Here is a 22418-nt window from a genome sequence, read left to right as displayed (position 1 = left end):
CCCCGCCCCTCCTCCTCCCTCCTCGACCCGCCCCTCCCTCACCACCCCCCAACTCTGCACCATCTGCCATACCCCCTCCTACCACGCCGAATCCCTCCTACTCCCCTCACTCGGCGGGTCCATCCACCGCCGGTGCTTCAAGTGCGCGGGCTGTGGGGGGAGGTTGGAGTTGGGCAGGGAGGTGGTCAAGGAGGGGAAGGCGTATTGTAGGGGTTGTTATAGGGAGAGGTGGGGAGTTGGTGGCGGGTTGGGGGGGATGACGGTGCGTTTTCGTTCGCTTCTTGAGCGCCTCTTGTTTTTCTCGAGAGAGACGGAGGCTGACTTTGGCTCGAGACAGCGACCGAATATGTTCTGAGCGCACAAGGTCGTTGCGCCGGAATACGGAGGACGACTTGCAGGCATGCAGACGACGGCGTGCACCTGGACTTTCGCATCATCGCGGAAAACGGTTCGTCGTACAAGGTTGCAGCAAGGACTTTGACGACGTCGGGCTGACGGAAGGCTCAAAGTCTGTCCTCTCCAGAGCTCTCAAGAAGCCCGACGCCGCCTCACGCCAACCTCTACCTGCCGGCAGGTCGAGCAATCCACCACCACTCACGCCCCCTCTCTCCACGATCACCCCGCCTCTCCCCACATCATTCTCTTTCTTCCTTGCGCCGCAGTAGTTCGCCAGTCTCGCGAAGCGTAACTTATCCTCGACTCGCCGCTTCTCTGCGCCTGCTCGCTCGCTCCTGACCGCGCAACTTGCCTCGTCTCAGACTCCGGTTCTGAGCCAGTCAGGTTGACATGCTGAGCTCAACTAGTCGCGGCTGCCGGGAGCAGGACAGCGTGAGGTCTGCTACTGCTGGACGACGGCTACCGAAGAGACGGATTCAAACGGTATGCGTCGCCCGCCTCAGCGTTGGCTCTGCCCTTTGAGGACTGTCAATTGTGCTGGACGTACCTCACAACCTGCTTGCACGCCAAACAAGCGTCACGTACCCGTCTTCTCCGACTCGTACCTCGTTCTCCTCGAGTTCGTACACGCCGCGATGCTCCGCTTTCCGCACGCTCATGATGATTCGTCCGGGGAGGGGGAAGAACTCCTTCCCGCTCACGCCGGGCTTGGGTCGCCAGGCCTTGACCTCCATGTCGAACGCCACCTGGCTGAGAACGCCATAGCAGCTCGCGGCCGCAGACCAGGTGATTTGCTTGCTCGTTCCGTTGAGCAGAATGCAAGTCGCTCGAACACGGGCGGCGGGCGAGGTAGCGTAACCGAACGAGGCGAGCTGTTTCTTGCTTGAAGAGCGCGGCCAGCGACCGAAACTGGCGATGAGGCCCATCACGCTGGCTGGATCGCGCAACTCGAAGACCCTAAGGGCCTCGTTGGCCTTGACGCGCTCGCCTGGCTGCAGCTCGCCAGACGACGGCTGGCGAAAGAGGACACCGTCGAACTGCTTGTGCTGCATTCGTCAGGCAATGTCAGCGACTTCCGAAATCGATGGGCGCTTGGAGCGACTCAACTCGCCTTCAAGATGCGGCGGAACTTCCAGCAGACCCTCTGCAACTTGCAAAGCGAGATGTTGTCCACCGCAAGGAAGACCTCGACCAAAAGTTCGTCAGGAAGCGGTGGCAGCGGCTTTTTGCGAGCAGGAAGAGTCGGTGGCGGAAGCGAGAAAGGCAGCGAGTCCATTGGCTTCGTTTGAGCGGCAAGAAAGAGCGAGGGAGTGGAGTGAGCGAGGAAGCGGAGAGTCAGCCGCGGGCGGAGTGGAGTCCTCGACGACGGCGGTCGTCGGGCTTGGTCGACGGAACGGTATACTGGCTTGCCCCCAAGGGCTTCGACAGCGTTGAGAGCGCGCAGCGAGCGAGAAAAGAGGGAGGAAGATGTCTTGGCCTTCTCAAGTCGAGGAGGAGACGTCCGTCGCGCGCCGACAGCCTCGCGATACAGTGAATTGCCCTGCAAAAAGCCGCTACAGCTCGAGAGGCGAGGTCTGAAGGCTAGGAGTGGTTGAAAGGGAGAGGGGGACCTAGGTTGCAAGCTGGGGAAGGGGACGAGGATTCTTGAGCGGACGGCGGTACGGTCAGCCTCGTCTAGCTTGGCTTCAGGCGACTAGGAGTTACGCACTTGAAGCTCCTCGAAGGCGATCAGCGTAAAGCCGGGATCATCCTGCTGTTCCTTCACTCGCTCAAGAGCAAACGCACAGCTGCGGAGACAAGTTCACGTCAGTAACGGCTACTCCCACAGCCTTGGCGAACTTGACGAACCCAAGTCGAGTTCTCCTCGACCACCGGACTCCAAACGAGCCTTACGACGCCGTTCTTGTCAAGGGGTACCTCGCTCGCGTCCAACTCGAACGTCCCGCTCAAGTGTTCCCTAATCGTCCACATCGCGATGCGACCCGGCAGAATGTGGTATCCTGCGGCGTTCTCCGAGTCGAGATCGACAGGCTCACGAGGAGGAACTCGACCGCAGGCGAAGAAGGCGAGGGTCCGCAGAACTTTGTGCGCGGGAAGACCGTCTTCCGCGGCGTAGGAGGGTGTCGAGAATTGGAAGGTATTCCAGTCGGTGTGGAGGATGCATTGGATCCGAGTGCATGACGGGAGAGTAGCGTTTCCGAGGTGGGTTGCGTGAGGAGCGTAGAGTGTGCCGTTTTTCTTGAAGACCTCCTGATGAAGATCCACCATCGGCGCGAGCTGAATGCGCTTAAGAGCAGGGTTGACTCGGACGAGCTGACTTTGGCAGCATGTCGATGTCGGTGATTGGCGGAAAAAGACCTCGTCGAACGCCTTGTCCTGCGCGTCTGCTGTGTCACTTCGAGCCGGTCCTGTTGCAAGCCCGCGAACGCACCTCTAGAATAGTTTTGAAGCTGCGACAACCCCCTCTGAGCGTGCGGAGCGAGCGGGGGTCAAGCTTGAGGAAGACGAGAATCCAAAGCTCGTCGGGGAGCGTGAACGCGGCTCGGGAAGCGGCGGAGTAGCGCCCGGCATCAAGTGAGGGTAGTAGAGACTCCACATCAGATTCAAGCTAGGCGTTGCAGCAAGAGCGAGCTGAGGGGAGAGAGGAGAGAGCAACCGATTTCATCAACGAGTCGCTCCGCTTGGCTCGACAAGCTTTTCGAGCGTCTCGCAATACTCTTTTGACGCTCTCGAGGGCTTCGCAAGCGAGAACCGAGACGCGACGAAGAGCTGACTTCCTCGAGAGGAGGAGTCGAGCGTTGCGCGCTTCAGACTTCGCGTATCGGGCTCGCCTTCGCTCAAGACACAAATTGCAGAGTCGCGCTACTGGTGTAAAGCTGGAATACGGGACGAACAGGCGTAGTGCCCGAGAGAGAGACCCTGGGGCGAGCGAAGAAGGAGGAAACGCTAATTCGAGCGTGTCCTGCGACGGTAAAAGCGTCAGCCTCGTCGCGAGTGTCTTCAAAAGCGCATATGTGAACGCACTCAGTCACCCCACGAGCCAAACCAGTGCGACGCGAGAAAGACCGTCCCGTCGCTCATCCCGCTCGGCTCCTTCCATCCTTCAAACTTGCAGTACTTGCCCAACGTAACAATCTTCGTGACATGTGAGCGCTTCCCGCGCTGTGGGAGACACTGTTCGCGTCGAGTCTTGGCTGCAAGGTTGGAAGAGACGGGTTTGCGCCAATACCGTGAGCAGGCGAGGAGGACCTCCTTGACCGTGACGCCTCTTTCGTTCTCGATGATGCCAACCCTCGCCTCGTTCAGGTAGACGACCATCCTGACACAAGCGGGCGAACTGGCGAACTCGTTCGAGGCGGGATAGCGGTACCCGTTCAAGTAGCCGCCGCCGCTCGTCCTGATCCGCGCCTTGTCGTGCGTGACTGTCGCGCAGTCGACGGCTTGCAGCATTGGATGAAGCTGATAGGTGCGGATCTTCCTGAGTGGCAAGGGCGGCGGGAGGCGGAAAAGGAGCAGGTCGAACGCGGAGGCCTGGGATGAAGCGGTCAACTTGCGCTCTCCTGGTTGGAGAGCGAGGTAGCGCACCTTGAGAGCCGTCTTCAGCCTCTTGCACACCCTTCGTACGTTCATGAGCGTCTTGTAGTCGAGGAGGAGGAGGATCCGAATCCAAAGGCGGAGCGGGAGACGCAGCAGAAGGCTGGGGGTCGGAGGGGCCCGGCGGATGCTTTCCGGGACTGAAGAGCTGTAGAAGGGCATCCCAGGCTGGCGCGAAGTCTGCATGGCGAGATCAACGCGAGCGAGTGAAGTGCAGGAAGATGAGGAGAAGCGGAGAAGGTCGACGCCGGTCTCGACCTGTAGTGTGCTTCGTTTCCTCCTTTATGGCTGGCGGACTTACGAATGCGCTTCTCAGGCTGTCTCCTCCAGCGTAGACATGAAAGCGAACAAGCAAAACTTGCATTGGCCTTCTCAACCCGCAAAGGTGCGTACGAAGGGGCGTTCACGTCGTTTAACGGGGCATTCGGCGCACGCACGAGAGGAAAGAATGAAAATGCACTCGAAGGCAACGGAACGGCGCAAGGGAAGGATCTGCAGGCAAGGGAAAGGGACGAGTAAGGGCCAAGGCTGTCGGAAGCAAGCAGGTCAAGGTCAGCGCTAGCTCATCGCGACGCATGGATGGACTGGAGCGCACTGTAGACGATGCTTCACGAGCCGAAGCCGCGCGAGATAAGGTGGACTCTGCCGTTTCCAACATTCTTCGGCTCCTCCCATCCCTCGAAGAACCTGTCGCCCAACATGTTGAGTGTGGTGATCGTCTTCTCGTTCTTGAGCCAATGGTATGCCTCCCGCGCCTTCTTGGCAGTCCACGGGTGAACTGGTTTTGCCCAGAAGTCGGCGCAAGCGTGAAGGACTTGCTTGACGGTTACCCCTTTCTCGTCGTAGACTCTGCCAACCCTTGCATCTTCAAGCTGGATCTCGATCGAGGTGCATGCTGGAGCGGTGGCGAACTCCTCGACGGCGGCATAGTCGAAGGCGTTGAACTCGACCCACTCGAAGTCGCTGATTTGCTTGCTCCAGTGCGTAATGTTCGCCATCTCCCGCGTCACCCTTCCGCAGTCGGCAGCGTCGAGCATGGGATGAATGAAGTACTTCTGTCTGCGCTGTGGCGGGTCGAGCGGCGGCTGACGGAAAAAGGCAGCGTCGAAGCTCGGGCGCTGCGAGACGGGTCAGCCTAGCTGGGTCTAGCCGCTTCGAGGGACTGGCGCACCTCAAGCAGTGCCTTGAACCTCCTACAGATCCCGCGAGGGTGCAGAAGCGTCTTGTAGCCGAGTTGTTTGAATATGAGCACCAACAACTGGTCGGAGAAGCGGAGGGCGGAAGGGCTCGTAAGGGCAGTACGGGGGACCTCGCGAGCTTCCGTAGCTTCGAGAGACATAGCCTCTAGAGCTGTTGAAGGGGTGGCGAGCCTGTCGCGAGATGAAGAGACGGAATGCGAGTGAATGGAGGGAGCGAAAGAGGCGAAGGGCAGTCTTTCGGGGGGTCGTTTCGCTTCAGTCGCTTCAATAACCTATTCAAGGGCTTGCAATGGCTTTCTAGAGGTAGAAAGGGCGACGGAAACTTCCGAACAAGGCGCATTGACTGGCGCTTCCCACCACTTGCAAGACCGGCAAAGTCCTGCCCATTCACTATTCGACATGCGCGCCTACTCGTGCGGGTGCAGGCGGAGACAGTCAATGACGTTGGCAGGGTAGTAAAGCGAAAAGCGAGAAAGGGGGGAGTAGTGAGGAGGGCGGACAAGCGGGCGCGATGAAAGCCTGGCTGCGGCGGATCGCAGAACGTCAGTCAGCTCTAGCGAGCAAAGGCTGGGGAGAGACAGCACGCACCTGAGAGCTACGAGCCAAACCAATGTGAAGCGAGGCGAACCTTTCCCTCTCCCAATCCCGTCGGCTGCCCCCAACCCTCGAAGAAGCAGTGGTCGCCCATCGTCGTCAGCTTCGTGATCTTCTCGTTCCTGGGCCAGCCACCCTGGCGCCTGACCCTGTTCGCGACCGAGTCGGGGATGGGCTTTTCCCAGAACTTGCCGCACGCGACGAGGACTTGCGAGACCGTCACGCCGCGTTTGTTGCTGACCTTGCCGACTTTCGACTCGTTGAGCTCGATATCAATCGACGTGCAGGCCGGCGCGGTCGCAAACTCCTTGGCGGCAGGGTAGTCGTAACCGTTGAAGGTTTCGTCTCCGCTTCCCTCCTTGTAGTGCATGATCTCCGCCTCCGTCGGGGTGACCCTCGCGCAGTCGACATCGTTGAGCATCGGGTGCAGCTTGTACTTCTGCTTCTTCTCTAGCTTCGCGGGAGGGGCTTGGCGGAAGAAGACGTCGTCGAAGTCGAGTTCTGCGAGGACGGTCAGCCCGGTGGCCACCCACGAGCGCGAGGCTTGTGACGCACCTCGAGCAGATCTTTGAACCTCTTGCAGATGCGGCGAACGTGCAGGAGCGTCTTGTATCCGAGCAGGCGGAAGATTGAGACCCAGGTTTCGTCGGGAAGGCGCATCGACGCTGGCTCCTTGACAGCGGCCTCGGGGGAAGCGCGAGGGCTAGCAGCGTTGTCGGACATGGCTGTGGCGGCGATCTAGCTGGGGGCGAGCCGGTCGCAAGCTGAGTGTACGATAGCGAGTGAAGGGGAGGAGGGAGAGAGGCGAAGGTGTGTGGAAAGTCAGGTAATCGAGCGCTTCCGCTCTCATTGGAGCCTGCACGGCACACTTGATGGCTACGTAGAGATGCGAAGAGCACAACAACGGAAGAAACGACGAAATGCGAGCCTCGCGAGGGAATTGTCACTTGATAACCCACTCCGCCCTGTCCTTCGAGACCTCCAAAAGCCAGTGGACCGCTCGCCCTTCGTCCCACTTATTTGCTTCTGCCTCCGAGTCCTGGTGGCCAACCGAGAGCGCGTCGACCTTCGCGTTTTCCGTGGGTCCCGCGAAGACTCGCTCGTAGCAAGCGACGTTGACGCTGCTGAGCGTCTCGGCTGTCACTAGAGAGGGTAGAGGGAAGCGATAGAGAGTGAAAGGCCAAGCATCGGTGCTGCGGAGGACGCGAAGCGGGTAGAGAACCTGAGCAGGGACGACGAGGCCGCGCGCTTTCCTCGCTCGCAAGTCGCAAGTCGCGGTGATGATCGCGAAGGCGTCGTCCTTAACGATCACTGTAGGGGGAAGACCGGCCATCAGGGCTTGAATAGTCGTTACAAGAAGGAACTCGTTGACGGACCTTCGAAAAACGACGCGTTCTCCGGCCGTCGATGCAAAAGGGTGCCTGAGGACGGGGACCTACTGACGACGACGGGTTTGTGCTTGTGCCGACCTACGATGCTCGATGCGCGATCGACAGCTTGCGGCTTCTCGGGACTAGCAAGCAGACTGGTCTTCCGCTGCTTCGAAGGCTCTGATCCCTCCGCTTCGGCGTTGGAGCTGGCCAACACGGGATCGACGTCGAACAGCCACTGCGGTGAGGGCCTGGAAGAGCGGGGTTTGGGCGGGTTTTGCGAAGCGGAAGTCTCGTTGAAGGTAGCGACCTTTTCGGGCGAGCGATGTAGCTCAGGGGATGGCGATGGGTAGTTCCCGCGAGCTGCGGGTCCGAGCAACACTGTCATTAGGGCGTAGCGGAAGACGGAGACATGCGAATTCGTGCCCACCAGCTTCAACACCTTGAATCCGCCTCCGCGCTTGAGTGACCCGTCCGACGGGTTCTTCTTCGGCTTCGCCTACCGCAGTACCCGCTACCATTCCTCGATTCGCGGTCTTCCTCGCGAAATGTCCTCCGCCGCGAGTCCGCTTCTTCCCAACCTGCTTCTCCTCGTCCCAAAATCCGCTGTCGTCCACTCCTTCTGGAGATGGCGACTCGGCGACTGCTGCAGAAGGCTTTTCCGGTGACTGTGAGGGGGAAATCCGCGCCGCCTTGTTGCGAGTCTGCATCTCGGAGGGGAGGTTGCGAGCGAGGGAAAAGCGGGTGGGAGGAGATGAAGGTCGCTGTGTGTCGCGCTTCTGAATGTCAGTGTATTCTTTGGAGCGAAGCTAGCTAGACTGAGGAGAACGTACGAGGCTGTCGGAGGCGAGAGAGGGGCGAAAGGCGAAGACCGGCGGGAAGTCGGTTTCGAGGACGAGTACCGGATGGGCTGATGTTTGGCCTTGTGAGCGTCGTACGTGGTCCTTAAGCGCTGAGAAGTAGTAGAAGGCCGACTAGATCCTGCGAACAGCGTCGTCGCCGTCAGGTGCGCTCGAAGACGGAGGAGGAGTGAACGTACGACAGCGACCTCGCACGGCTGGCCGCAGTGCCGACAGATCGACAGGGCTCGGTGAACGGCGGCGCACTAGACACGAGCCACACGGGAGGCTGCGGCCGAGGAGCAGAGGCCAAGACAAGAGAAGGAGTGAAGTCCGGCGGCGAAAGCGCGCGGCACTCAGGTGTCGATATACGCAGAGGTCTCAAGTGCAAACAGCGACAACGCTAACAGCTAGCAGGAGGCGAAGCGGTGTAGCGGGAAACTCGAGGCGGTCAACCTGTGAAGTCGCCTCTCGAGACGATCTCGGCGGGGTTGGCAGAGTCTGAGCGCGCTCAACTGTCTCTCACAGCGTGCAGCGTGTATGCAAAGTGGACGGAGTGCAGAAGGCAGAACGAGAACTGCGGTTGCAAGAGGTATGGACGACGGGAAGGTTGCGCGTTGCGCTGCCATGGTCTGCATAGCTCGACGATGACGCTGGTAAGGACGTTGTACGGGTATGGGATCAGAGAGCGACAGAGTAAGAGCGGAGGGGCAAGCGGGGACAGCGGGCTAAGCTTCAGGAGGCCGCACCGCGACCTCGTCCAGCGAGGCTCGCTTTGTCGATGGCGCGGCAGAGTTGGCCGTCTCGAAGGAAGTTGTCGTCGCCAGTGACTGCTGAGAGGGGGAGTTGTGGACGACGTGAGGCGGAATGAGGGAGGCGGGAGGCTTGGAGGGCGTTGCGGATGGATCTTGAGCAGGCGAAGCGATCGTCTCCGCGCGGGGATGATGTTGAACAGGCGTAGCAGGACGCACATCGCGCTCGGCGGCGCTCGATGCCGCGGATTCTCGAGGGGACTCGTCTTCAGGCGTCTCGTTGTGCGTACGCTCGTCGCTCATGTCAAACGCCGGATGAGGCGCCGCTGACTCGTGAGAGAAGTCGAGCTGCGCAGGCTCGATCGGCTGCGGAGCTGTTGGAGTGGCGCGAGACTCGGGCGCGGTCCGAGTTGGCTCAAAGACGGGCGGGTGAAGCTCAGGGATCTTCTCCGTCAGGTCCTCCGCAAGCGGGCGCTGTTCACCGTCGGTTTCCGAGAAAGGTGTAGGCGAGGGCATGGGCGAGGGCAGATCGGCAAAGCTAGACGGAACCTTGACGTTTAGGTGCTGCATCTCCTGCTGAGGCGCCGCGACAGGCGTGTTATTATCGAAGACGAGGGTGTGCTCCTCGACAGGCTCGCGCAAATCGGCTGCAAGCGCCCCGTTGACCTCCTCGTCGGCGGCGGGCGGGGTGATCGCAGACATCTCGGGCGCAGCGTCGACCTGAATGGCTGGTGGGGGATGGGCGCCTTCCGCCTCGAGCTGCTCCGCCTCGACCGTAGCCGAAGCGTCGTAATCGGCCTCCGGCGGGGAGGATGCGGCAAAGACGTCGTCGGGTGCGCTGATAGCGCTCGCTTCTGTCGCGGGATGCGCCTTCTGCTCCACTTGAGCTGTTGACATCGAAGACGGGCCAGGCGACGCGAAGAGTTGAGTCGGAACGGACTCTGGCGCTGTCGGGGACGTAGGAGCCTGCGCAGGCGAGGCAGGCGAGGGCGAGGCGGGAGACGGCGAGGCGGCAACGCGAGCCACTGGCGATGCTCCATTGGCCGAGCCAGGCGAGATCATTGACAACGGGCGGGCGATACCGCTAATGTGGCGGTCTCGGGTCGGCGTGGTAGGACTCGGCGACACCGCACCCGCGACAGCCGCCTGCTCCTCTTCGATCTCCTTGACTCTGGCCTTGACGTTCGAAACCGGTATCGGGTTCTTGCGCTCCTTCTTCTCCTTCCGAAGCTCCTCCTCCCTTAGCTGCCGCAGCGCCTTCTTCTCCTCCTTCTCGCGCTTGGCTTCCTCCTTATCCCGTCGCGCCTGCTCCTTCTCGCTCGTGCTCTTGTTTCGACGAAGAAACCCGCCGACGTTGCTGAGGAACTTGCGAGATGCCGTCGAGCCGGTCGAGGGAGTGGGCGAGTTGGTCAAGGAGGGCGAAGCGGGCGAGAGAGCCGAGTTCGAGGGGGTGGAGGGTGAGGCGAGCTGTGGATTCGATGGCTTGCGCGGCGTAGCTGGCGGAGCGTTGTCGCTTCGTGCCGGTTCGGGTTCGACCACTTGGATGGGCGCGTTGACGAGGCCCAATCCGAGAGGTGCTGCGAGAAGGCAGGAGTCAATTCGGTCCTGGGAGGCACGCAACAGCGTCACGCACCGTCGTTCTCGCTCGCTTCAAGCGGCACCTCGGCCTCGGCAGGCTCGAGAGCATCTTCGGGAGGCGGAGAGAGCGTGACGAGAGGCGAAGCCGGAGTCGCAGGCTCGTGTTGCCCCTCAGCACTCAGGGCTGGTTCCGCGACAGGCGGTTCTGCGCCTTGTTGCTGCTGCTCGGCCTCTGTCGAGATCCGGTTTGGCGGCTGCTCGGCGACCGGATTGGGCTGATCGGCTGAAGGCGATCCGGTAGCGTCGAAGGATACCGGCGAGAGCTCCTCGGCGTTTGCTGGCGAGGCATAGTCGTCGGTATGAGCTGCAGCGGCTTCAACCGGAGCAGGCGGCGCCTCGTCGACCGAAGCCTGTGCGTCTACGAGAGGAGAGCCTACCGGTTCGGCTCCGCCGCGCTCGTGACTCGGAAGGTCTTCAGCCGCCGGCTCCGACAACTCGACAGTCGCGACCGGTGCGCCGAGGACTGGCAGTCCTTCGAGCGCCTTGTCACGCGACTCCTCCTTCGTCTGCTCCTTCCCACGGTCTTCAGAAGGCGCAGTCGGTTCGGCGACTGGCGCATTATTCTCCATCGCCTCGACGACAGCCTGCGCAAGCTCGTTCGAGGGTGCCGGCGGCATCGCTTCGAACGAGACCTCGTCGACGTGCGCGACGGCGCTCGTCGAAGCCGGCTCGACGTTGTAGCCTTCAGCCTCAGGTTCGACGGCGGCGCCCGACTCGGCCGCCTCGCTCGCCTCTTCCGCAAAGTGCGCCGGCAAAGGCGGTACGGGCACAGGCTCGCCCTCCTCCGAAATCGGGCTCCGCTGCCGACTGAGGCTGTAGAGCGACGATCTCGAGCGCTTCTTGATCAGATTGCGCGAGAAAGAGCGGAACATGCTCGAAGGTGACGTGGGAGAAGTCGGCGACTTTTCGGAAGGCTCGGAAGGCGGTATAACGGTCGAGATGGCAGGGAGCGGAGGCGGCAAGTCGGCGGCGATGAAGGACTTGCGGTTGCGGCGTGCTGAGGGGAGAAGAGTCGAGAGTGACGAGGGCATGTTGAGGTTGGTGGTTGATCCGGAGGACCCCTCGCGCTTCGGCTTGTCGACCTCGGACGACCCAGTCGCGAAGATCGCGCTCGCACGGCGGCGCCACTTGCGACCGGGCGAAAGCGTTGACTCGCCATCTGCAGCGGAGGCGGGAGCCGGAAGGACGTCCGACTTGCGGCCGCGCCGACCGAGGATTGAGGCAGTCGAGAAGGCGCGGTGCACTCCAGGTTGAGAAGCAGTCGAAGGGAGAGAAGGGCGTGGCGCGAAAGGCGCGGGCTTCTGGGCGGGAGGTAGGAGCTTCTCGTAGATGACGAGGTGATCGATCATGCGCTTAGAGTCGCCTTCCTGTGAGACGACGGCGGGCTGAAGAGGCGCGACGACGAGCGAGGGCCATCCCGCGACCGGCGCGGACGTCGACGTTGACTCGCCGAGCGTGTCGATCCAAACGTCCGGAAACTCCTCGTCGACTTCGCAGATCGAGACGCCGACGATGCGGTGTTCTGGCTCGACCACTTTGCGAGGGAGTTGAGCAGGCTTGGTGAAGCGGCCGTCGGTCTCGGGGTTGTACAGGCCGAACTCGTTCGCAGCATCGAGTTCAGTCGCCGCGAAGCCAGTCTGCTTGAAGTCGTTCCACGTCGGCGTGATCGTCCGCTGAGAAGGCGAAGGCGCGAGGAGGTTGCCGGTTGAGAAGTTCGAGAAGGTGCCGAACGAGCTGGAGCGGCGGTCGCTGAAGAGTGAGCGGACTCGGGGGCGCGGCGAGCCGTCTCCAGTGAAGGGGTCGGCGTCGTCGGCAGTCGTGGGCTGGTCAAGGTTGAGCAGCTCGAGGACGCGAATGACCTCGTCTTCGAGCACCGCAGTCGCGCCCGAGTCCGCTCCGCCCTTCTTCGCCCGTTCGACGATGCGCGACCAAGCCGACGCTGCCTCGTCCGTCGCGACATCGCCAGCCAGCGGATCCGCCTCGATGGCGGCGAGGAGAATCTCGACTGGCCTCCTTCTCGCAGGCTTGTCCGTCGGTCCATCCGCGCCTCTCCCGCTCGCCACAAATCCCGTCTGCTGGTCATTTACCTCCGCCTCTCCGACTTGTCTCCACTCGCCCTTCGACTCGACCTCAACCTTGACAACCCTGACTTTCCTCCCGCCCTCGCTCGACCCACTCATTTTCGCCGCGACCCAAGCCGGATAATCGTCGATCAGCTCCTGCAGCCGAGGCGGTAGGTCCGTCTGTTCCCTCAAGAATGCCTTCAAACATCCCTCGAGGGCGTCGCCCGCTTCGCGCCATGCGTTGTACAGGTCGTCGAAGCTCGAGGAGCCGGACGAGGGCGACATGCCGAACAGGTAGATTCCGAAGGAGCGGCAAAGTCGCCGAGCGGTCATGGCGTTGTGCTGAGCGTTGGCGGCGACTGCTTGGAGGAGCGTGAGAGTCGAGAGGAGGAGCGCTTGCGAGGCGGGCGGGAGAGAGGGGAGGAGGAAGGCGGAGAAGGAATGCGGTGGATGCGAAGGGCTGAACGAGCTCGAGCGACGGAGGAAGGAAGTGTACCAGTCGACAGAGGGCGTGGGCGAGCCGGAGAAGGAGGGCGAGCTGGAGAAGTGGCGAAGGCCCTGGCCGCGAAGCTCGAACGATCAGCCGTAGTCTGCTTGAAGGGACCGACTCGTCCCACTCACCCATCTAAGCACGGCCGCAACGTCGTGCACGTTCGCATACCGCAACTCCTCCTTGAAAGCGTGCAGAAGAACCGCCTTGCTCGCCTCGGACCCGCGAATCGAGTCAGACGAAGAAGGTGCGGCGTCGAACTCGGCCATGTAGTCGAGGAAAAGGAGGCAGAGCTTGCGTTGGGCAGGGAGTGATTCGGCGGCACGGAACGGGCGGAACAGGCCGAGAATTGTCAGACCTGCGGGTGAAGGTGCTCAGCTTCGTCAAGGGGGAGAAACCGGGCTCGACTCACCTCGCTGCTTGATCACCGAGCCACACTCGTCCATCAGAAGCGTCATTTCCGCCACTCCCAATCTCGCCTTCTCCAGCCTGACCTTCTCCTTCTTCTCCCTAACCGGGTCGAACAACTCCGGCACCTTTGCCCGCTTTCCCTTCACATCGAGCGTCCTCAGCGTCCTGGGCGTCTCGCCAACATCGACCCAGGGCGAAGTTTCGGCGCTCCGCAGCGAACGGAGGTCGCTGTCTTCGCCATAGCGATTGCGAGTCGGTGTCGAGAGGAGGAGCGGGTTGGCGAGCGAAGCGTCCGTGAGGAGGGATGACGAGGGGAGTTGGAGAGGAAGGAGGTCTTCTGTCGGCGCGGCGCTGGAAGGACCGGTTTTTGAAGAGGAGCGGCGGTCTTTCGATTTCGAGGAAAGTCGGGAGAAGAAGGACATGGTGAAGATTCGCGAGGGATCTGCGGGGTTGCTGGTGGGTCAGCTTGTCAAGCCTCTCGTATTCGCAGTCGCTCGATACGAGCGCTGCTGTGCGTGAACAGTCCACCCTTCTGGCTCGTGTCCTCCGTCGCTCGGGCCCCGTCTTCTTCGAAGGCCGTCCGTTCGGCCACTCTTCGTACTGCACGTAGTTTGAGCCCAACGTTCGAGCCCAATGCGCCATCGGGAGCATTGCCCACCGCCATCTTCCCCTCGACAGGACCCGTCTTCTCGTCGAACTCCCTCATATCCGCATCGAAAGCCCACCCGCCTCGGAACAGCACTGAGGAGAACGTCCTCACGCACCTCGACTAGCCCAAGATCCGTCCGGCCTGCTGTAGCCGCTACTTTGTCTCGTTCAACCTGGAAAGGGTTCGTGCGAGGTTGACGGCGCCGGACTTGGATGGGATGCTTCGGGGGCAACAACCCGCAGTTGAAAGCAGTCACGAAGCAATGCAGCAAAGTCCCAAGCACGCCAGAGGAGCAGGGCGAGTTGGTCGAAGTGAACGAGTGAAGCCCCGCATGGGTTGAGAAAGACCACCTCGTCAACAACTGCAGGGTCGCTTGCTGTGCTGAAGAGACTCGCTTATTTGCCTTCTAGACTGCCGTGTCCGACTCCGCCCGTACAACACCGCCTGTCCAGCTGTCGCCGTCCTCTCGTCCTCATCTCTCAACCCGGTCCAATCGCCTCGAACGGGCTCGCTCTTTGCGCAGAAGGAGCCTTCGAAAGAGGAATAGACGGAAGGACTAGCGGATCGGACGGTGCATTGCGATAGAGGGCGCTCCCTGACCTTCCCGGACTGTTGACGTGAGTGTTTCCCGCTCAACGAGATGGCTGTAAGAGGGGCTCAGTACCTTCGCTGGTGACCGCACAGATACACTATGACCTCCCCTACTGCGAGCGACCCGCCTCCCTCCCCTCTCCTCCGCCTCTCCGCCGAACTCCTCGATCACATCCTCTCCTTCCTCCTGCCCTCCCCTACCCGTCTCGCACGCAAGACCCTCGCGCGCCTCCTCCCTATCCACCCCTCACTCGTCCCGCTCATCCGACGCCGCCTCTACGCCCGTATCTCACTCACGATCGGCTCCTCGGACGGTTCGGACCTTGCGTTCCTCGACCTCCTGCGTGATGGGGTTGCAGGTCCTCACATCCGCGTGCTGAGGCTCGAGTTGCCCAAGCCAGACTGGTCCGTCATCGTCCAGGACCGCGATCCGGCAGAGTTTCTCGTCGCCCGCCCGGTACTGGATCAGAAACGGACGGTGGAGCTGGTCAGGGAGATCTTTGAGCGGACGCCGTTCGTGAGGCATGTCGAGGTGGATGTGCAGCTTGGCGTGCCGCTCGAGTGGGTGCACAAGAGGGATGTCGAGGGCCAAGAGGCGGACGGGGAGGCACTCGCGGGACTGGCGGAGGCTATGGCGGCGTGGACCAACCTTGAGGGGTTCGTCACCGCCCTTCCAGACGCCAAACAGCGCCTCCAGATCTGGTCCGACCCCAGCACGACCTCGCACTACGTCCACGCTCTGACGACCTGGTCCTCCCTCACAACGCTCGACCTGTGGCGCGTCCGACTCGTCGTGCCGGCCGATGATGCATCCCTCGCCTTCCCCGCATTTGCGCTCGAGGAGCTCAATTTGCGCCAGGTTGAGCTGGGTGACGATCTCGAATTGAGATGGTTGCTGGGCAAGGCCGGCGGGACACGGTCGGCGAAACTTAAGACGCTCCGGCTGAATGAGGTCGACTTCGTCCGGCAGAGCGGGACGAACGCCCCACTCCTCTCAATCTTTCCCGCCGACCAGCCCGCCTCGTTCGCCGCAGCACTCGAAGTGCTCGACCTCACGCTCAGCAACCCGATTCCCTCTGTCTCAGCCGCTCGTTTCGCCCGCTTCACGCATCTCAAGGAGCTGACGCTCGCGGGCCCGGGCGTCGACCTCGCGCTGTGCGAGGCGTTCTTCGGCGTCGACCAGGACGGGACGAGGAGCAAGTCGCTCGACTCCACCCCGCCTCTCTCTTCCCTCCGCGACGTAGCCTTCCACTATCTCCCTCACCCGTCCATCGCCATCCCCGATCTCGTTTCGCTCCTGCACCCGCCCTCATCACACCGCTCCTCCACCCCGCCCCTCCCCTCACTCACCGACCTCCGGTTCCACACGACCTACCCTCTCCCGCGCACACTAGACTGGCGCACCCGGCGCCTTACTCGCGAGCCCGTTTGGGCTGCTTTGGCGGACGACGAGGTGGGCGATGAAGGGTGGAAGGAGGTCTTTCGCTGTGCTGGGCGGATCAATCGCGCGCGGAAGAGGGCGGCGCTCGTGAGGGGTGAGAGTGGGGTTGTAAGGAGGGTGAGGGTGTGGCAGAACCGGTTTGAGATGGGGTATGACGATGTTGCGTCTGAGGGAGAAGGAGAGGACGAGGAGGAGGACGAGGAAGAGGGGAACGCGAGCGAGGTCGACCCGAATGCGCTGTTTGTCCCTGGGAGTGGGAGCGAGGGGGAGGAGGAGAATGCGGCGTGGGTTAGGAGGACGCTGCAGGACGAGGAGGACGAGGAGGACTTTTGAGCGCGCGTGTCTCGAGGTGCGCTAGCCTCTTCCTCTCAGTCTCCCTGAACATGCTGACTGCTCTCGCTTGCAGCTATCTGTGACTTATCCCCATCGCCCGGTTATCCACCGCTTTTGCATGCCAGACGCCGTCGCCGCCGTCGTCCAGTTAGGAAGGTCACCTCCGTTGCGTTTCCCTTTGTCCCTGCTCGTGTGCGACGGTTGTCTCTGCGGTTGTTCGGTGGCCAGCGATTGTTCCCCTGCGTCGATTCGCTGACACGCGAGGGGATGCGCTGCGTCGCGCGCGTGCACGAGCCCCTCTGCCGCTCTCCCGCTCCTCGTCGTCCTCGCCATCGCGCGACGCTCGCTTCGCCAGGCTTCGGACGAGGCTTCGCATGCAGCAGACAGGCTCTTGCTGCTCCCACTCACTCGCTACGACACTCTCTCGATGCCGCAAGCTTACTCGCTCGCAGCGACAAAGCCCCTCACCCGCCAAGAGGGCCACTCGATCCTCCGCGCGTGCCACACGGCCACCAGCGACGCAGACGACGACCTGGTGCCCGCTTCACCCGCCCAGTCCAGCAGACCACGCTTCCTGCGCACTCACAGCTCGCCAAACAAGCGTGACCCGGCCAGCAACGGGGGCAAGATCCCCTGGGACGAGGGGCTGGTGGCGGTCGACCCGTTCGAGGACTCGCCGCCCGTGAAACCGGGTGCAGGGCGTCAGGTGAAGAGTGAAGAAGCAGTGCAGGGCGGCAAGCGGGCGCACAGGGTGCAGGGAAGCGCCAGCAGCGGGGAGTCGAGCGCCAGGGTGTTCTTGTCGCCCGTCTCGGCGGCGAGGGCCGGTCTCTTCCCTGCGGGCGGATTGTACGGCGACGACTCGGACGAGGAGAACACGGCGAGGATCAAGGTGTCCCCTTCGAAGGGCAGGAGCGGGTTGAAGCGCCTCGTCAACAAGGGCAGCAAGTTCAGTCTGCGCCATCTCGGGCGCGCTACGATCCAGCCTTCGCCACCGAGCTCGCCTCAGTCGCAATACGGCTTCGAAGGGACGATCACCGCACCCGCGCCTCTCACCCCGCCGTCCGCCTCGATCCGCCTCTCGCCCGCAACCGCTTCGTCTCGCGGCGACGGTCGCAAAGGCAGTTCGGCGGGTCTTTCGATGGACGAGTCGTCGCGTGCTGGAGGCGTCAAGGGCAAGGCGGCCAAGATTCTCGGCGAAGAGATCGTGCCGCATGGAAAGGCGGCGAGGTTGCTCGGACTTGAGCGCAAAAGGACGCTCGTCAAGAGGTGCGCTGCGTTTGCGAGTATGACCAACGAGACTGAAGCTGACGGTGGTCGGCGTGCAGGCCCAGCACGACGTCGTTGCAAGCGCCCAAGTACGAGCTCTTCCCTCGCAGCGACTCGAGCTCTCCCTCGCTTCGCACCGCCTCGTCCGGCACCGCTCGACTCGCTCCGCCTATCCACGTCCGCCAACGCTCCATCAGCACACCCGCACCGGTCTTTGCCTCGCTCGACATCCCGATCAGCAGTCCGGAACTGAGCACCTCTCCTCGCCTCACGCCTCTGCAGTCGGAAGACGACGACCCATGGCAGCCACTCGTCCCAACTTCCGCTCCCGTCACACCCGACACCTCTCCCGAACTCGCCAAAAGCACCCGCAACAAGACGCGCGAATTGAGCCACTCGTCTTCGGTCGAGTCCTTCCCTCAAACCGCTCGAATCGCCTCGTACGCCTCGTCGACGTTCCGCGACATGCCCGATTTCCGCGCGAGCGGGATGTCGAGGTACGGGAGTACGACGGGTCGACTCTCGCCCGACTCGATCCGCTTCTCGTCGTTGTTCGGGAACGGTGGGTTCTCTGAACCTGCTTCGTCGAACGATAGTCCGGGAGAGTCGGTTGCGGGACCATCGAGGCCTGGCTCGATCGGGATGAAGCGGGTCTCGGGACTGACGAAGATGCCCAGTGTCGGCGCTCGAGGGGTGTCCGACTCGTCTGTCCTTTCGACCGCCTCAGCACCGGTTCACCACCCTCTCCCGCCCATTCCGGACGTGACCACGCTCGAACTCGCACCGGTTCCGGCTTCGGCGCCAGTCACGCCCATCACCGTCCCCTCGACGAACCCGCTGCTCACCGCCCTTCCCGCTCCAACGAGCCCCCTTCCTGCCATCCCCTCCGCCTCATCTTTCTCCACCACTACTCCTCTTGCGCCAATGGGCCAGCCCCGCCCGAAACGTACAAACACCCTCATCTCCGTCGCCTCCTCCCACACCCGGCGGCGCCAACGTACGCACGCGCTTGAGGCGCTCGAAGGGCGTCGGAAGAAGGATGCTGAGGAGGAAGAGGAGGAGGTGAGCGGGCTGCCGGTTAGCACGGAGAGGATTGCGGAGTTGGAGAGGAGGGCGTTGGAGGGTGTTGAGCGCGGTGAGAGGGATGTTGGGAGTGCGAGGGGAAGGGAGAGGGGCAGGGAGAGCAGGCCTTTCCTTGATCTTGCCTGGAGCAGCGATGAAGAGGAGGAGAGGGAGCCGAAGCCGATGCTGGCGAGGAGGAGCAGGAGGATCGCGAGGGACGAAGTCGTTCCGCCTGTTCCGGCGCTGCCGAAATGGCCGCCGCCAGTCTCGCCGTTGCCGTCCCCGCCTGGACTCGGTATAGATGGACTGGCGTCGACTCATCGCGGGTCGCCAACGTCTTCGTCGAGCGCCTCGGATGCCCTCACGATTCCCGCGCCAGTCGCTCACTCGGCTCCTCGTACTGACTCGCCTACATCGCGTCCCGCCATATCGCGTCGAGCTTCCCCTCCTCGCCTCCCTTCCCTCCCGCCTCTCCCTCAGCTCCCTTACTCCGCCCCTCCCACGCACACCACCACGCCCGCCCCTCTCCCTCCCCTCCCCTCTCCACCTCAGCACCTCCGCCAAACCTCCAAAACCTCGCTCGACAGCTCCAGGTCGATGCTCTCCCTCTCGTCGGACGAGGAGGACGGAGCGAGCGTCTGGGAGGAAACGACGAGGGCGTTTCCTAAGCCGCCTGGTCATGGAGTGATCGCGGCGGGATGAGACGGACAGGACGTACAGACGCTGGTTGTCTCGACTTGAGAATAAACTCGTTGGAAACGAAGTCCGCTGGAGAGAGCGAGGTTTCAGAGGAGGGTCACCTCGCGGAAAGGCGTCGCAGGTCACTCGCGTGGCAGCGAAGAGCTCAGAGCGCCTCACGAAAGACGATACCCAGCTCGCATATGCCAGCGCAAAGTTCGAGGACTGCAGCGAGCGTTCTTCCCCTCTTTCCCTCGGTCCTCTCACTCGCTCTCGCTTCATCCTCGCTTGATCGCCTCGATAGGCTTCGCGTTCTGCTGTACCGTATTCTCTCAGCCGGCCACGAACCTTCGCGCAGTCTCCAACGCCATGCCCACTTCTCTCCCCCTCCTTCTCCCCGACGAGATCTGGTTGGACATTCTCGGCTCGCTCAGGTACATGGACCTGCGTCGCGCGAGGAGGATCAACAAGAGGTTCTACCAGCTCGTTCAGGTGCGTGCGCGAGGTGCCTAGGTCCGAGGGGAAGCCTTGATGCCTCTTCCTTCGCGCAGGACCCGAAGTTCGACCTCGCCCTCTTCCGCAAGTCGCCTGTCCCAGCTTCCGAGTCCGAGATCGAGTACAAGCTTCACCCGGTGCTCGACGCTTATAAAGTGGGCAGTGGCACGTCCTGGGAAATGGCCCGTCTCGTCCACTGCCACCGCGGCTTGACGGAAGGACTCGACGATCCTCGCGGAGCAACATACCCGTCTTCCAACCTTTACGAGTACCCTGTCTGCGCAGAGTTTGCCACGTCGCCTGCCTGCGTCAAGTTCTCCGTCAAGCACGATCGCACGACGCTCGCGGACCTCGAAGACGACGGAGGCGTGACTGTCCTCCAAGTCTTGCACGCTTATGCCAGCTTTTGGACGGCATTGGCGGATCCTCAAGATCAAGACGAGTTCCGGAGCACTCACCCATGGATGACTTGCTGGAAGGACGAGCCTGTGCCGAAGTGGGCATGCTTGAAGATGCCGTTCACGTCTTGGCGCCCTCTCCGCTGCTCGGGCGACCGCGTCTTCCTCGAAGCCAGCATGTGGTACGATGACCTTGCCGACTACCTTGGCGAGGTAGGCAATGAAGCGGTGCGCTGTCATTTCCCCTGCCTTTCGTGATTGCCTCGGTCCCAAAACCTGATCCTTCGCCCTGCAGTTATTCGGCCTTTTCACTCGTCATCCTCCGAACTCCACGATCCCGTCGCAGGATGACGTGACGGACTCTGAGAAGTCTGAGCAGGAGGAGTGGTAGAATTTGCCGTTTGCCGCCTGTCAATCTCGTCCGTTTCACGTCCTTACACACACGAGGCGAAGCCTTCACGGCTCCGGCTTGTCTGAGAGCTGCGGGCGTCTGATCACTTCGCTCCGCGCAACTCGACGATATCGAGAGAGAACGGGAAGAAAGCGAATCCAAGACGGACGAGACGGTGAGAAGGATAGCTCTCCACTCATCAGTCTGCGGTGCGCGTCACATCGTCGTTGCAAGCTAGAGAGCGCGGGGAAGTCAGTCGAAAAATAAAGAAGGCACAGCCGCAACAACCCGGTCCCTTGACCCGCTCGCTCACTCACGCTTCGAACGAGACCTTCGAAAGCCCGCCGTCGAGGCACACCTTTTCGATACTGGCCTTCGCCTCCTCCGACACCTCCTCCTTGCTCGTCCAGACGAACTCCTTGAGCGTAGGAGGCCAGTCGCCGGTCTCGAGTCCGCGCTGAACGTACCACTCGACCAAGTGGGGGCGGGAAGTCCACTGCGAGAGGATGAATTTGGAGAGTCGACGCGGGAGGCGCGCACCCACGAGAGACGCGCGGCCCTCAGCTGGAGACCCAACTGGGTGGTGGAAGATGAGAGTTTCCAATTGCTCATCGTCGCCGAGGAAAAGCTTGAGGCCCTGGCGCTTGTCCTGGGACCACTGAAGCGAGCGATTCCCCCTCGCGTAGAGGGTGAAGTCGATCGTGAGGTGGCGAAGATTCGGGAATGCGGGAACGATCTTCGAGAAGGGGTAGGAGAAGGGTGCCGACAAGGTCGTCAAGGTGAGACGCGAGTTGGCTGTTCCGAAGTCGAAAATTGACTCGTCGACATCGAGGACGAACGCGAGATCGGACAGCTGGAAGCACGGCGCCGAGTCGGTCGGGAGAGGGTACTTCGAGGAGGCGGTTTCGACGCGCAGCGACTGGAGCTTCGGCTTGTCGAGGATGAAGGAGAATGTCTCGTCTTGCAGACGAGGCATGGACAGGCTGCGCAGCGTCGTCTTCCATCCGCTGAAGGAAGCGAGGGCCGCGATGATGGACTTCTCGACGACGCTATTCGCGCGCGGGTAGGTGCTCTTGTCGACGAGCGAGAGCTCCTCAACGTACGGCACGAGGTCGAAAAGCTCCTTGATTGTGGCGGCAGACGGCGTCGTGCGCATGCGGACCAAGTCGCCAACCGCCTTCTCGCGCCAGCTGATCGTCAAAGCCGCGCACAACTTGCCAAGACTCGGGTTCGTGTAGAGGGCGTCCGTCAAGAAGGCGCTTTGGCGTTCGAGAAGAGGGTTCGAGCCGTTGTTGGCCGTGAGAAAGGTGATCTCAAGCGAGCGCCAAAGAAGCGGCTTCGCGCGTGCACTGAGGCCGCGAGACGCGCGGCAACAGCTCAGCAGGGTGCGTATGTCGTCCTTGACAAAGTCGAGGATGTCGTCGACGACTTCGGGCGGAATACCGTGATGTGGCATGCTCTGCGGACGAGACAGAACGAGGTGAGCAGGTTGAACGAAGGCGGGCGAGGCAGGCGTGCGCGCTGGTGGCCTAAACTGGGCGGGGGCGAGCCATGTATAGTCCCAAGGAGGTACTCACTGCTTCGCAAGCCCCGGCGAGCAGAAGAACCGGCCACAAGAAGAGCGAGGTGATGAAGACGGGACGAGTGTTTTAAGGCGTTCGAGAGCGCAAGCGGTCTAGCAGTGGCTCACACTAGGCCTTCTGACCCGTAGCAGGTGGGCGGTAAGCGTTTCGAAGCCAGCGAGCGAGCGAGAGTGAGAGGACGGGGG

The 22418-nt window shown here is 62.1% G+C and overlaps 11 protein-coding genes across 11 annotated transcripts in view; 4 read left to right on the top strand and 7 right to left on the bottom strand.

The window, feature by feature from the left end:
* Positions 1–355, top strand: part of RHTO_03396 (cysteine and glycine-rich protein) — a gene marked incomplete at both ends in the record, with an annotated part of 1273 nt that extends 918 nt beyond the window's left edge. The window contains 2 exons of the mRNA XM_016417067.1: positions 1–262; positions 338–355. Of these exons, the coding sequence (XP_016271596.1) occupies positions 1–262; positions 338–355 (280 nt within the window). The remainder of the gene's footprint in view (positions 263–337) is intronic.
* Positions 356–855: 500 nt separating this feature from the next.
* Positions 856–2664, bottom strand: RHTO_03395 (uncharacterized protein; the record flags this gene model as incomplete). The annotated part of the gene is made up of 4 exons (XM_016417066.1): positions 856–907; positions 982–1442; positions 2178–2183; positions 2245–2664. The coding sequence occupies 4 exons, from the start codon at positions 2662–2664 to the stop codon at positions 856–858; spliced, it is 939 nt and encodes a 312-aa protein (XP_016271595.1).
* Positions 2665–3420: 756 nt separating this feature from the next.
* Positions 3421–4176, bottom strand: RHTO_03394 (F-box domain containing protein; the record flags this gene model as incomplete). Its single annotated transcript, XM_016417065.1, has 2 exons — positions 3421–3927; positions 3982–4176. The coding sequence occupies 2 exons, from the start codon at positions 4174–4176 to the stop codon at positions 3421–3423; spliced, it is 702 nt and encodes a 233-aa protein (XP_016271594.1).
* A 422-nt stretch (positions 4177–4598) lies between these two features.
* RHTO_03393 (uncharacterized protein) lies at positions 4599–5329 on the bottom strand (the record flags this gene model as incomplete). Its single annotated transcript, XM_016417064.1, has 2 exons — positions 4599–5108; positions 5162–5329. 2 exons carry the CDS (start codon positions 5327–5329, stop codon positions 4599–4601), a joined length of 678 nt encoding a protein of 225 aa, XP_016271593.1.
* A 455-nt stretch (positions 5330–5784) lies between these two features.
* RHTO_03392 (F-box domain containing protein) lies at positions 5785–6506 on the bottom strand (the record flags this gene model as incomplete). Its single annotated transcript, XM_016417063.1, has 2 exons — positions 5785–6284; positions 6317–6506. The coding sequence occupies 2 exons, from the start codon at positions 6504–6506 to the stop codon at positions 5785–5787; spliced, it is 690 nt and encodes a 229-aa protein (XP_016271592.1).
* A 220-nt stretch (positions 6507–6726) lies between these two features.
* RHTO_03391 (uncharacterized protein) lies at positions 6727–7863 on the bottom strand (the record flags this gene model as incomplete). Its single annotated transcript, XM_016417062.1, has 3 exons — positions 6727–7094; positions 7160–7516; positions 7584–7863. 3 exons carry the CDS (start codon positions 7861–7863, stop codon positions 6727–6729), a joined length of 1005 nt encoding a protein of 334 aa, XP_016271591.1.
* An 857-nt stretch (positions 7864–8720) lies between these two features.
* Positions 8721–13768, bottom strand: RHTO_03390 (Rho GTPase-activating protein; the record flags this gene model as incomplete). Its single annotated transcript, XM_016417061.1, has 4 exons — positions 8721–10321; positions 10378–13003; positions 13067–13293; positions 13348–13768. The coding sequence occupies 4 exons, from the start codon at positions 13766–13768 to the stop codon at positions 8721–8723; spliced, it is 4875 nt and encodes a 1624-aa protein (XP_016271590.1).
* A 918-nt stretch (positions 13769–14686) lies between these two features.
* RHTO_03389 (uncharacterized protein) lies at positions 14687–16360 on the top strand (the record flags this gene model as incomplete). The annotated part of the gene is made up of 1 exon (XM_016417060.1): positions 14687–16360. The coding sequence occupies one exon, from the start codon at positions 14687–14689 to the stop codon at positions 16358–16360; it is 1674 nt and encodes a 557-aa protein (XP_016271589.1).
* Positions 16361–16787: 427 nt separating this feature from the next.
* On the top strand, positions 16788–19390 carry RHTO_03388 (uncharacterized protein; the record flags this gene model as incomplete). Its single annotated transcript, XM_016417059.1, has 2 exons — positions 16788–17626; positions 17686–19390. 2 exons carry the CDS (start codon positions 16788–16790, stop codon positions 19388–19390), a joined length of 2544 nt encoding a protein of 847 aa, XP_016271588.1.
* A 345-nt stretch (positions 19391–19735) lies between these two features.
* On the top strand, positions 19736–20650 carry RHTO_03387 (F-box domain containing protein; the record flags this gene model as incomplete). Its single annotated transcript, XM_016417058.1, has 3 exons — positions 19736–19858; positions 19918–20472; positions 20555–20650. 3 exons carry the CDS (start codon positions 19736–19738, stop codon positions 20648–20650), a joined length of 774 nt encoding a protein of 257 aa, XP_016271587.1.
* A 313-nt stretch (positions 20651–20963) lies between these two features.
* Positions 20964–22106, bottom strand: RHTO_03386 (uncharacterized protein; the record flags this gene model as incomplete). Its single annotated transcript, XM_016417057.1, has 1 exon — positions 20964–22106. One exon carries the CDS (start codon positions 22104–22106, stop codon positions 20964–20966), a length of 1143 nt encoding a protein of 380 aa, XP_016271586.1.
* Between the last annotated feature and the right edge of the window lie 312 nt (positions 22107–22418).

Source organism: Rhodotorula toruloides (genome assembly GCF_000320785.1).
Source record: "Rhodotorula toruloides NP11 unplaced genomic scaffold Scaffold20, whole genome shotgun sequence".
NCBI lineage: Eukaryota > Fungi > Basidiomycota > Microbotryomycetes > Sporidiobolales > Sporidiobolaceae > Rhodotorula > Rhodotorula toruloides.
Note: the sequence above shows the minus strand (reverse complement) of the source record. Positions and strands in the feature narration are given on the sequence as shown.